At 54.9% G+C, this 12271-nt stretch overlaps 1 protein-coding gene across 1 annotated transcript in view; it reads right to left on the bottom strand.

Annotated features, from left to right (window-relative positions):
* The window catches only part of LOC104153906 (LIM homeobox transcription factor 1-alpha-like), a 34653-nt gene extending 24038 nt beyond the window's left edge, over nt 1–10615 (bottom strand). The window contains exons 1-2 of the mRNA XM_068922773.1: nt 10543–10615; nt 5551–5737 (exon numbers count right to left, since the gene is read on the bottom strand). Coding sequence (XP_068778874.1) covers nt 5551–5737; nt 10543–10600 — 245 coding nt within the window. The 5' untranslated portion in view covers nt 10601–10615. The remainder of the gene's footprint in view (nt 1–5550; nt 5738–10542) is intronic.
* Between the last annotated feature and the right edge of the window lie 1656 nt (nt 10616–12271).

The following is a 12271-nucleotide window of genomic DNA, read 5'->3' as shown; positions in this document are numbered from 1 at the left end:
AGTAGATGTGCACCAAACACTCTGGCCTCAGAGTTACCATTACTGCAAAGCACAAGTTTCCTATCTCTGCTCTCACAGTGTCCCTACCTGACACTCACAGGTACTTGCAGTTTTCTGTAGTGGATTTTAAAAGGACAAATGAGCAGTTGTTGCTCTCAGTTCAAAAGGATCTCCCTCAACAAGGCTGGATGTACACAGCTCCATAAAGCCTTCTGAGGGGTAGCCTGCTTCCAAGCAGCCCTTTTGAAAGCTTTCAAAACCTTGTGGCTATGAATATTATCTAGACTTATCAGAAGTGCAACACAAGGTGGGGAAGAGGCTGGGTAAGGCAGCGGAGATTGGATCATCTGTCGAAACAAAGGTTGATGTGAAGAAGATTGAGAGGAGGAAATTTTGGAATGCAGAAAAAGATAAACATGTTCAACTGCTGGAAGATACCAGGGTCTCAGAAGGGCCAAAGAGCTCGTCCATAAGGTGGGATAGGGCTGTGCTGGTGGCCTCTGGCTGCCCTGCCCCAGCACCAGGCCAGTTGCATGATGCCCTGCAAGGATGAGAATAGCTCAGAGAAGAATCCAAGAGGGGATCCAGGCAGAACCAATGGCTGGAATGTGCTATCAACCCCTCCTCAAACCTCTCACCTTTACAGCCAGCTGGAGAAACCACAGAGATGCATGCAAAGACTAGGGACTGCAAGGGCACTCAGAGTACTTGGTCTGTGCTCAGCTGCACTGGTCACGTGGTAGCAGCCACTCAGCAATGGAGAGCCTGCAAGTCAGGTTCGAGCCGAGTTCACCCCGTATCTCTGCAGAGGACGAGCAAATCATCTCCACATGGGCAAAAGGAGAGTGTGGAGGAGAGGGGAAGGCTGCCAGCGCAAGGCTGCGGTTCAGATCCCTCTTGACAGCTCCCCAGCAGCCCCCGCATTGCCTGTCATTCCACAAAACAAACTTCAAAGTAAACAAGGCGCCCAGGACTGGGCCGTTGCAGCCACTCTATCATCGTTCAGGAGTATTTTCCTTCCTCCCCCCTCCTGAGCCATTGCTGTTTGATAGCATTTACACGAGCTGCCCAGAGCAGGATTTACAGGGCAGGTGCCTGAGCAAAGCACAGGAGAGCTGGCTGGGCCCCAGGCAAAAGGGGAAGAGGAGAGTTTCACAAAAGCCTTCAGATTGTGGTTTTATATGATAGGGACCGCAGAGCAACATCCATCTTCAGGCTTAACATTTCATCTCTAGATCAACAGTCCGTTCCTTCCCCCACGTTCAGCTGCAGCTGCTGGCTTATCTCTCCATTAAAGCATTTTCCTCTTATTGCGCAGTTCACATGAGGAGGAATAAATGCCAGATGGGTCTCCCCTCCAGGTCACCATGCTGCAGCCACGATCTAAGCTGCGGCCCAGGACGACACTGAATTCTGCAGTCTTGGATTAATCACTGGCCAAAAACAGGAACTTTGGGAGAGTCAAGGCCAAGAATGTATACTCTGGGGGACAAAATTTCCAAACAGGAGGACTGAGAGTATGCCTCCCTGGAAATTCCCATCCTGGAAGCAGAAAGGTGCTGAGGGCAGAAGCCTTCAAAAGCGCCTGCAGGACCACCTCTCAAAAGCACTTAAGAAACCAGACACCCTAAGGCGTGTTTTCAAAATTGGCTAGGGTACTTAGGCGCACAGTGCTAAAGTGAAACAGAGTAGACAGGGTCCTACAGACCAGCTCTGAACAGTGTCTGCACGGCTGAATTCAGCACTTCCCCAGAGAAAGCAGTGTGTTCATGTTATCCTGCTGCTGTGCTAAGAAGGCTGCACAGCCTCCATTTCTGGAGAAGTTTGGGGACTGTTCATCATGTAGATACAACCTCTGGAGCCTAAGGGTCTAGGGCAGTTCTGAATATGGCCCTGCATTTCCAGACATCCTTAGAGGCTTGTTGGATTGGCTAAAAACAATGCCTAAGGCTGAGGTCTCCCCAGCACTTATTCCAAAGTCCCATCATTAGCTTTTGTTCAAGCAGCCAACTCCAGCTGTCTAGAGGAGGAGAAGGTGCTCTTTATAGATCAGTTTTGAAAACATGTTTGTATCTGAATACACATAATTACACTGGTCAAATCCACTCCAACGACTGACTCCTGTCGGTCTGCACAGCAACCAAAGTCAAGACCTTGCTAAGGTCCATCTTGTTTGGTTTGGTAGCTGCTACAAAGCATCCTGTGATGCTCACCCTCACGAAGGGGTGGTGTGCACCCATGCTATGGTCACATTGCCTGTCCTTCCTTCCCCCGCCAAGCTGTGGCTGTGCCTGCCTGGCTCTTTGTTCGTGCCCCTCTCAGCTACCCTGGGGAAGCGGGCAAGCCCTGGTATTTTTATTACCATTCCCAATGCTGCCAAGTGCTTGCGTCACAGGCAGGGAGGAGGCTGCGCTCTCTCTTATGAAACACAGAGAAGATAAGATTGGACAGTTAAGAAAAGTCTTTAGAGGATTCTGCCAAACTTCAGGAAACTGGTGGAGCGCCTTCCCAGCAGCTTCCTTGGATGCCTGTGTACTCTGTCACCACCACTTGCTTGTCCCAGCGGCACCAGCCACAAGAGGTCACGACCAGACGCACAGATCCTAGCAGTACTGTGCCCCCAGCCCCAGGCATGAACCAGACACCCCAAACGTTATGTCATGTGTTCATATTGCAGTGGAGGTCTCAGCATGGGAAGGCTGAGCCAGGAGTGTGTGTAGGAAGTATTCGGTGTTGTGCCGACAGGCGGTCCCTATCAGGACCAGGGAATCATCCACATCGGCATCAGCCCTTCCTGCAGACACCAGCTGACCCGCCTGTGTCACCTAGTTCCTCATGCCTGTCCTGGCTGCCTGGCAGCAATGGCATTGCTAGTTGCTATGGTGACAAGCAGGAAGTCACCAAGGCCAGGCAGAGCTGGCCAGCTCCAGAGAGCTGCCCACCACAGACAGGGCAAGGAGAAGCTCGCAGCATCTTCTGGTGTGTCTGAAGTTTGCCAGAGTGTCACTGTGGTTATTTAACTCTCTTGTTAGAGGCAAAAAGCAACTGTGCAGCCTTTGAGCCATCCCTTGCCATGCTGCAAGGCAGGGGGAGCCAGCAGTCAGTGTGGAGCAATTTCAGTTGTTACAGACAGGATCAAAGGGCTTCATGCTGGGAGAAAACCTCCTGCAGGATCTACCCTGACCCGCTCTGTGGAGCTGTGCCACTTGGCCAGTGCAGTAAGACACGAGGCTGCGGTGCTGGCTAATCATTCAAAGTCTTGCTAGAATGAGCAAACCATGCACTCCCTTCAGGCTCTTCCAGCTTATCTCTGTTCCTGATATAGTGAAGGAAATGCACGAAGGGGATGGCCAGAGGAGGGATCCCTCACCACTCAAGCTCAGAGCTGTCAGGGCCAGGGATCAGCCTTGGGGAAACCAGTGGCCTCTTGTACCGCATTATTCAAAAAGGAGCTGGCCATCTGCAACCTGGGTGCACAGTGGCTGCCAGGGGAAAGCAGAATTGGGGAGATAAGGCTGTCCTCACTGGGCAGCCCCTCTCCTGGTCCTCCCCACCTCATTTCCAGCTGCAAGGCTGTGCTTCCGGGCTGCAAGAAATGTGAATTTACAAAAAGCAGCCCATTGGCAAGGCCAGCAGCCAAGAGCTGGGAGATGGGGTCACAGGCTCCCTAGACTTCCTGATGCCCGCTCTGAAAAGGAAATCACCATCATTTGGACAGAAGCAAAGGGCAAAGGCTCAATTTTTCCATCAGAGGGAGTTAGAGTGGAGGGGAAAGGATTTGCCCGAGGTCACAGAGCCAGTCAGTGGTAGAGGAATGAGATTTTCAATCCTGTGTTTACCTCCCAACGCTGTCCTGATAGTGTGAGAAAAGCTAACAGAAGTATCAGTGTGGCTTGTTAATGAAAGTACGTTTATGACCAGACAGTGTTTCTAAAAGGCAAGAAAAGCTTCGCTACTTCAGTGTTGGGGCAGGGTGCTACCACATTGCCATCTAAGGCATTGCTGAAATTCAGGGATGTCTCCTCAACAGTGCAGGAGACATTGTACTTCGAGTCTTGCAGGCAATACTGAGTTTGGGGTAATTACAACGCCCTTGAAAACATGGCCGAGATAGATGTCTTTACTTGCTAATTGCAGAGCCTGCACCCTTTCGTTGACTCCGTTTTTCTCTCTTTCTGTTTCTGTGCTCTTTTTAATATTGTGGGTACAATATGTCTAATGAGGTGGAGTAATCATTTTGGCTGTGATGTTGTTACGCTCAATGACAAAAGCAGAAATGGGTGTAAGCAGGCTATCCAGGGACTGCCAGGCACATAGACATTTACAGGTGACAAAGCATGACTCATGATCTCTACATCCCATTTTAGCATCTACTCCAGCTGATCAAGTCAACCTAAAAAACTGTTTTTCAATCTATATTTTTCTGAGGATTTAACAATGGCTAAATTTTGTCAAATCACATAGCACAGAGCGTAGTCCAGCGATACACAGCTGGTTCACCAGCTATCCTACAGTCCCTCCAGGGACCTTCCATACTGTAATTTTAGGGATGTCTTCTTCCATATTGCACAACTACAACTGAGCTTTACACTTACAAAATGCCTTTAGTGCTACCAGCTACACAGGCCACTTCCCTGTGTTCAGGTCTGTCCAGATTCACTGACATTTAGACACCTAATTTGATCTATACAACTAAAATCATACAAGAACCAGAGGAGCAGAGCAGCCCAGTCTTCTTTTCCTGAAAGTACTAGTGAGCTGCTCAAAAGCCACAACTCAGGGGTGTACACTCCTGTTGAGAGTATATGACCACAACCACAAGCAAAGCAGAGCGGAAGTCCAGCGCCCTGGACGCAGCAAGAAGCCTGTGCAAAGACAGGCACAGCCACCTAGCATATCCACAGACTTCTGCTCCCTTGCACCAAAGAGTGGGAGCTGGCTCATGAGCTCTGAAACATCCAGATGCAACAGCACACATTGCTTTCTAGCAACTCGCAGTGTCATCTTTATAGGACAGCATGCCCACTTCTGTCCCCACACGTTCTGTTCTTCTTGAGCCACTCTGTGTTCAGGGACTTTGCTGCAAAGTGTCCAAGCTCCCTGCTGACAGCTGCTCCTCCTCAGTTTAAATCTCACTATCTGCTGGACTGCGTGTCCTATGCTGATGTGAGACAAGGCAATGAGCTGGGTGCTGTCACCGTCTGGCTGCCCAGGCAGTCTCTAAGGCTCTGACTTCCCTCATTTCTTGAAAAGGTGTCCCAATAGCCCAGGAAAGCTGTGAGCTACTTTCTTCCTCTGCCCCTTCCATGTCACTGAGTTAAGTCAAGGATAATATTTCGATCCCTGTGTTTGGGCAGCCTCTCCTTCTAGGACACCTCTGCGATACACCTGGCGCTTTCCAGTCTACGTGACACTGATACCATGGTGCCCTTTCTCAGTCCACCCTTCCAGGAACCCACCTTGCAACTGCTCTCTCTCTACCTCAAACATGAAAAGCCGGAGCTGAGCCAAGCGGAAAGCAAAAATCAGAGAAAGTCGGAGGGCACTTACTTTTCATAGTCGTGTTTGCAGTACAGCTGCCGGTTGCGACAGTAGCAGGTGCCAGAAAGCGGCTGCAGGCAGACAGCACATTTCACACAGCCTTCGTGCCAGGAGCGCTCATTGACTCGCAGGAGGAACCGGTCAGAGATGGGGGTGTCACAGCCAGCACACACCTCCCGCATTTTGGAGTCTGAACCTGGGCAGCAGTGAAAAGATGGCTTGAGAAGGAGGTTTCCTTTGCCCAGGGGCATGTTCTGAAGGAATGGTGTCTGCCTTTGGGGAGGGGGCTACGCTCAGCCTCACACAACTGTTTGCTTGCAATTATCTACTGTTTTTTTTAAAGCCACGTGGTGTTAGTGTCAGTCATCAAGCATGCACAGGAGAGTAAAAAGGGAGGCTCTGCATGGAGTTCATTGTAACAACCTTGAAAATAAATGTAAAAGTTTGCTCTGCAAAACATGAAAAAGCAGCATGTTCTGGGCTTCTCTGCGGTTTCCAGGTGGTAAATTACAGATGAATCAAAAGTCCACAGCTATCGCATTATTTAAATTGCAGAGGATGTGGATAGGCAGATTTTAGAGAGCACGCATGCGCATGCTTGGGAACTGGGGAAAAATGTGAAGCAGATCCATTTATGTGTGTCTCAGCAGGACACGGTGGGTGCTGAGCTGCTTGGATCAGGTCAGAGGACAGATCTGGATCTGAATTCTACCCAATTGCTCCCTGGACCTGGTGCTAAGCTGCTTAAAACAGAAAAAGCTCCAGAGATTTGGGATTTTTTTCCCCTCAATGTTATCAACATGCAAATCTATGGCTGCCCTTCAAAGGCTTCTTGATGATAACTTCAAGGTAAAGGAGTGAGTAATAAACACACTATCTGGTGCACTGGATCTAGGTTATGGGCTGAGCCAGGTAGAGACACCGTCGTCGATCTCTACGACCATTGTGCCAAGTTCCTGGGGTTTTATGAGTGCTTACCTCTGTCCTCTCCCTCTGCAGCCTCTCGATTCTTTTATCCTTATGTAAGCGTGTGGGTCCTGGGGTAACACCTGCCCAGGCCCTCTTGCAGGGCTAGGAAGGATGATGGCTGGTTACATGGGTGAAGCTTAGGTGTATTTTAAAAGGCAGGGTCAGGTGTAGGGCTCCAGCAGCTCCGTGCCTGGCAGTGAACTATCCAGGGAAGCTAGTTGAGCTGAGCCTTTGAAGAATGGGGGACTGACGGGCCCAGGCCCTTGGGGAACGCTAAGCCTAGCCCTAACGGTGGTCAGTGTCCCAGTGCAGAGGGTCAGGAAGGCTTGTGCTGGCCTCTGCCCAAACAGGAATTCATCTGCATCAAAAACAACAAGCGACTGTGGCAGATCTACATGGCAGAAGGCACGTTCCAAGTGGAGAGCTTTGTACCCCTACACAAGGCTGGAAGACACACAGGAGCCCTGCCCCAGTAGGATCTCTGTAGAGACCACAGTAGCAAAGGGAATTTCCCGCTTCTACAGCAACGTATGCAGCATACAGAGGCTTCCCAGGCCTGCAGAACTCATGTCCAAGGCTCAGCGAGGCAGCCCTTACACCTGACCACAGTCCTCCAGTGATTAAGAGCCCATGCAGACCCCAAATCAGCCCATCAGCAACTTGCCTTCAGGCTTCTTGGACTCAGCAAGTTCAAATCGTCTGCCACAGGTGACAGGAGGACTGCAGGCTGGCATCAAACAGGCAGGACTACCACAGTGATGCAAGATGCAGGGAGTCAGAAGGGCTCCACTAATAAGAAGCTTTCTAAACACCTGCCTTGTCCAAGTTTAGCTGCAGCCAAAGACAGACAACTTCGCAATGCCCTGAGTTCATTCGAAACCATAGCAAACGTAAGTGAGAGTAGCCCCAAGAAGTTTGGATAAAGGCAGGTGGTCCTCTCTGTCTTTAAGGGCACTGCTGTTACCTCAAAGCAGGAGGAACTGTATGCAGTAAGCAAATTTGGCTAATCTGGGCTTGCTATTCTAGCAAGTGCCTCGGACAACTGGACTGTCTTGCATGAAGGCAGCTCTTGCCACGTTTTACTGCTGCACTTGGGTTTGGGCTCTGCATCACCAGGATCCCAGCCAACTCCCCCAACTAAACCTGCAGATATGCTGCCTGGGTAGCGCAGCGAGGAACAAGGTTGCCTGCTTGGCTGCTCAGCATCATTGCCAAAGGCAGCTTGCACTTAGTGGCAAGCTAGGCCCTTTGCAGTTTCCAGATTCAGCACAGGTTGTTAACTAAATGCTGGGGCCTGGAAATCAGAGGGCAGCATCAGCTGGAGAGGAGCAGACCCAAGGGGAATGGCTGAGGCTGCATGGCCAGAGCCGGGGCTCCAGGCATGGGCTGGCAGTGCACAGCAGCCATGGGGAGAACATGGTGAGAGTCGCACTTGAGCAAGTGTGGAAACAGAAACAAACACCAGCCACAACTGCTGCGTGACCCTGTGCGAGTCACTTTGTGATTAGTTCTTGTTTTTTTCCATTTTATCTGGACAGTCTGAGGCATTTTTGACAAAATCAGTTCTATTCGCAGTGTTTTTTGCCAGTGTAACCGTTGGTGAACAGAGCAGGGTTTTATCCATGTAGTTATAAAAGCCTTGCACTACCTGAGAAAGGAAGGACGATAAACGTATCTTGTTGTTTTAAGGGAACTTGGTGTGGGTCCCCCACCAGCATCATTCTCATCAGAATCCTTCACCTTCAGACAAGTCAATTCAGTCCTAGCAACTCCAAGCCAGATCAAAACTGCGAAACCCTAGCAGCTGGGAGAAGATTCCCTGGAAGGGCAGTTTTCAAATGAGGGAGCTTATAAAGAAAGTAATATTTTAAGAGGTTTATTTGTTTTGCATTCCTCTAATGCAAAGGCACCAATTTTTTCCTTATTAAAGAGCAGCAACGGCAAGCTTTTCATGAGAGGAAACGGGGATTTTAGCACAGTAACAAGAAAAAAGAATGTGACCCAGCCCTGGACCTGTCTATTCAGCTAACTTTCTCCAAGCTGCAGGAGGCTGTGCCTGCCATTCATGTACGACTGTTTGTGCTAGAGCAGCAGCACCCTGGTACCAGAGCTATTACAAGAGAGCTGCAATTGTACAGCGTGTAACGGGACAGCTTAAATGTCCAAGGTAATAAGCAGTCAAGTCCTGGCTTAGCGGTGAGCATGTGCAGAAGTTCTCTGCAGAAGGTGGATGCTTTCCCACCTTAGTCAAACCTCCACTTTTAACTTTTTCAATCATTTTCACCCTGCTTGACTTTTACCCCATGGGCTACATAACATCACAGGACCAATCAAACTTCCAGTGGGTGAGTTTAGGGGCATCTGTAGCTCTAACAACCCAAAACTCCTCTTTAAAAAAAAAAAAAGTAGGGAATAATTTAATACCAAATTAGTCTGACAGCAGAAAACAGATATTGAGATAGCCAAGGAAGAGGGAGGTCTGTAAATGTGGGATAATTTTAAAAGCTTTAGGAAGAGTCACAAAACCTCAGACCCAGGGAGGTTCCCCCCTCTCAAGCCTCCCCCCCCCATTCAAAACACACTTTACGTTATATTCAGTAACCAGGCGAGGTGGTTGCCAGGGATTATGGCTTGTGGAATGCAACAGAATCCTGCCCAGTGCCAGCGCATATTGTGACTTGCCAGCACGGGATGCACCGGCAGCGCCTGGGCCTAGGGCCCAGGTTTATTGCTGGACAGTAATTCACACCTGGAGTCTTGCTCAGCACAAGGCCAAGAACACAGCAATTTGTTAACGAAATGCAAGACGAGTGAATGATGCTGTCAGTCCAGGGATGTGAAAAGTCCTGGGAAAACTGCCGATTTGCACGACATCCTACCACAACTAGCTCAGCAAAAAGACTTGAAACTGAAAGTAAAGGAGGTTCTGCCTAACGCTGGCCAAAAGACATCGGGCTTTGGAATCGATCTTAAAAAATACAATAGCTGGAACTAGCAAATATACTAAGAAGAGCAATTTCAACCAACCATGTTGCAGCTCTCCAAGAAAGGGAAAAGGCATGAAGAGGGGGCTAAGAATCAGTGAGTCGCGCAGCATCGATATGGAAGGGAGTTTGCTTTAGAGGCTTCATTTCAGTATTGTTCTAAATCAAACCGTCACTGAGTTGCACTACCCCACAGCCAGACCCACCCAGCGCTCACGTACACCAGAGCAGCCTGCCCCAGCGCAGCCTTGGTGCGGCAACTTCACAACTGGTCTGCAGACAGATATCCCCACTCTAGTTTACAACGTGGGTCAGCAGTCCCAGCTATCATCCATATTCGTGTTGGTCGAAGGCCTACAAACAACAGCCTCACCGTGCGCGGTGGCACTGCATAAAAAGAGCAAAAGGGAACAGGATGAACTGAGGCACAGAGGAGCAAAAGGGACTCGTCCAGGAGGTCCAGGCAGACTAGGGATTGGAGCGTCGGCCTTCCCTGTCCCTTCACTCAGGGCTCCGTGCCCCGTGTCCTGCTAAATCCAGACACTGCGTGCTGTAAGGACAGCCCCAGCCCACATAGCCCCAGCTGCTCTGAGGTTGCAAGATGGCACTTTGCAGCATGCCAGTATCTTGCCATAGCTTTATACGGCTCAAAACTGACAACACGGAGCCAATCTGGCCGAGATGGTGATCCCTGTCCCTTTGTCACATGGACAAGGCCAGGAGAAGGAATCGCCTTCCCAAGCCGGGAAGAAAGAAGGTAGAGGAGCAGGGAGTGCAGCTCACTGCAAACAGGGTCATCCAGGCAGCACAGGGAGCGCTCGGGCAGGACCGAGGGGTCCCAGAGCTACTAGCGGGCACAGAGAAACCCCCGGAGCAGAGCGGACGTAACAACGACAGAGACTGACGAGCAGCCCCGGGCGTTGCCTGGTGGCCCCGGGCTGGAACCAAGCCTGAGGGCTTGGTGCCCGTGCCCCGGGGGGCTCCAACGGCCGGGCCCGGCGTGAGCGCCCTGCTGCCGGGCCCCGCTCCCCCTCTCTCCGGCACTCACCGAAGCCCAGGACCGGCGTAGCCTGCTGCAGGCAGGACGGAGCCTCTTCCGTCTTCATGCTGGCGGCCAGCGCGGGGGCTGCGGGGCGGAGAGGCGCGTTAGAGCTGGCCGCGGCGCCCGGCGGGGCGAGAGCCGAGCCGCCGGGTCCTGCACCGGCCGGCCCCGGGGTCCCTCCGGCGGCTCGGAGCTGCCCGGGGTCCCTCGGCGCCGCGGGCGCTTTCCGCGTGCCGGAGCGCCGGCGAGCCCCGGCTAGCGAACGGCAACGAAATCGCCGCGGTGGCGGCGTGCATCCGCCCCGCTCCGCCCGCTCCCGCTGGGGGAGACACCGACCTCGCACCCGGCACCCGCCCCGGGCGCCGTACCCACGCGGAGCCGCGACGGCGGCGCCGGGAGTCGCCCCGCCGCCCGGGGACGCGGCTCCGGCCGCGCCGCCCCCGTCCCGTCGGGCCGCCGCGTCCCCACGGGCCGCCCCGGTCCCGCGCGCCCGCCGCCGGCTCGGGGCAGGCTCGGCGCGGGCGGACGGGGCGCCCGCAGGCTGAGTGCCGCGCTCCCGTGCGGGGCAGCCCCGCCGGCGGGGCACCGGCACCGGCACCGCGTCCCCGCCCGCCCCGTCCGCGCGCGGCACCTACCGGGGGCGCGGCAGCCCCGCGCCGGCAGCGGCGGCACCGGCACCGGCACCGGCGCGGCGGGGAGCGGAGCGGGGCGCGACTGTGCGCGGGGCAGAGCGCGCAGCCCCCGCCCGTGCCCGCGCCCGCGAGCGCCGCCGCCCCCCGCCTCCCCCGGGAGCGCGCCTGAGCCGGGAGCGCGTCGGGGGCCCCATCAAGGCGGGACCCCCTCGGGCGCGGTCCCCCCCCCGCCCCCGCGCTGCCGCGGCGGAGCCCGGTGCGCGAAGAGCCCCTGGAGAGGCGATACCGACGGCGCCCCGGCAGCGGCGGGGCTGTCTCGGCAGGACGACGCGGGAGGCTCGGCGGCGAGGACGGGGAGGGGGCGGCCCGGGAGGCTCCGTGGGGTCCGGGCCGTCGTGGGGCTCCGCGTCGCCGGCGCCGTTAACCCGCCGCCGGTTTAGCGGGCGCCGCCACGACAGCCGAGGGTTTACCGTGTCGCCGGCAGGGCGGGCGGCGGCGCGTCCTCCGGCCGTCGGGGAGGCCGCGGCCCCGCTCGGCTCCGGCAGCTCGTCCCGCGGCGGCGGCAGCGGCCCCGGCACGGCGCGACCGGCCCCGGCGGCGAGCGGCCGGAGCCCCCCGGCCCCGGGCTCGGCCCGGTTCGATGCCTTTGCCTCTCGCTGGGTTTCGCAAACGAATCTGCCCGAGGCATCGTCCGGGGAGCGGGCAGAAAACGGGGGGGCGCGGGCGGGAGCGCCCCCCAGGTCTGGGCGGCCGGGTTAGCTGCTGCGAGCCGAACCGGGCCGGGCCGGGCCGCCCCGCTGCCCCGCTTCCCGGGACGGGCCCGGGGGGAAGCGCGTCCGGGCCCGTGCTGCGGGCGGCCCCGGGGGGGCCAGGGGCCGCGGCGCAGGAGCGCCCGGTTCGGGCGGCTGCGGTGCATGTGCAGCCGGAGCACGCCCGCAGCCAGTGTCGCAGCCGGTGGCCGCGCTCTTTGCGCGTGGGCTCGTGCTCTGGCCCAGCGCAGCCCGGCCGCGCGACTCTGCCCGCCCTGAGTGTAATGGTGGGAAAGGCCGAGGCTGCCCGCGGGCAGGGGTGCAGCCGGGCACCCCGGTAGCACATGGGCTCCC

Source organism: Struthio camelus, chromosome 31, assembly GCF_040807025.1.
Source record: "Struthio camelus isolate bStrCam1 chromosome 31, bStrCam1.hap1, whole genome shotgun sequence".
In the NCBI taxonomy this organism is placed as follows: domain Eukaryota; kingdom Metazoa; phylum Chordata; class Aves; order Struthioniformes; family Struthionidae; genus Struthio; species Struthio camelus.
Note: the sequence above shows the minus strand (reverse complement) of the source record. Positions and strands in the feature narration are given on the sequence as shown.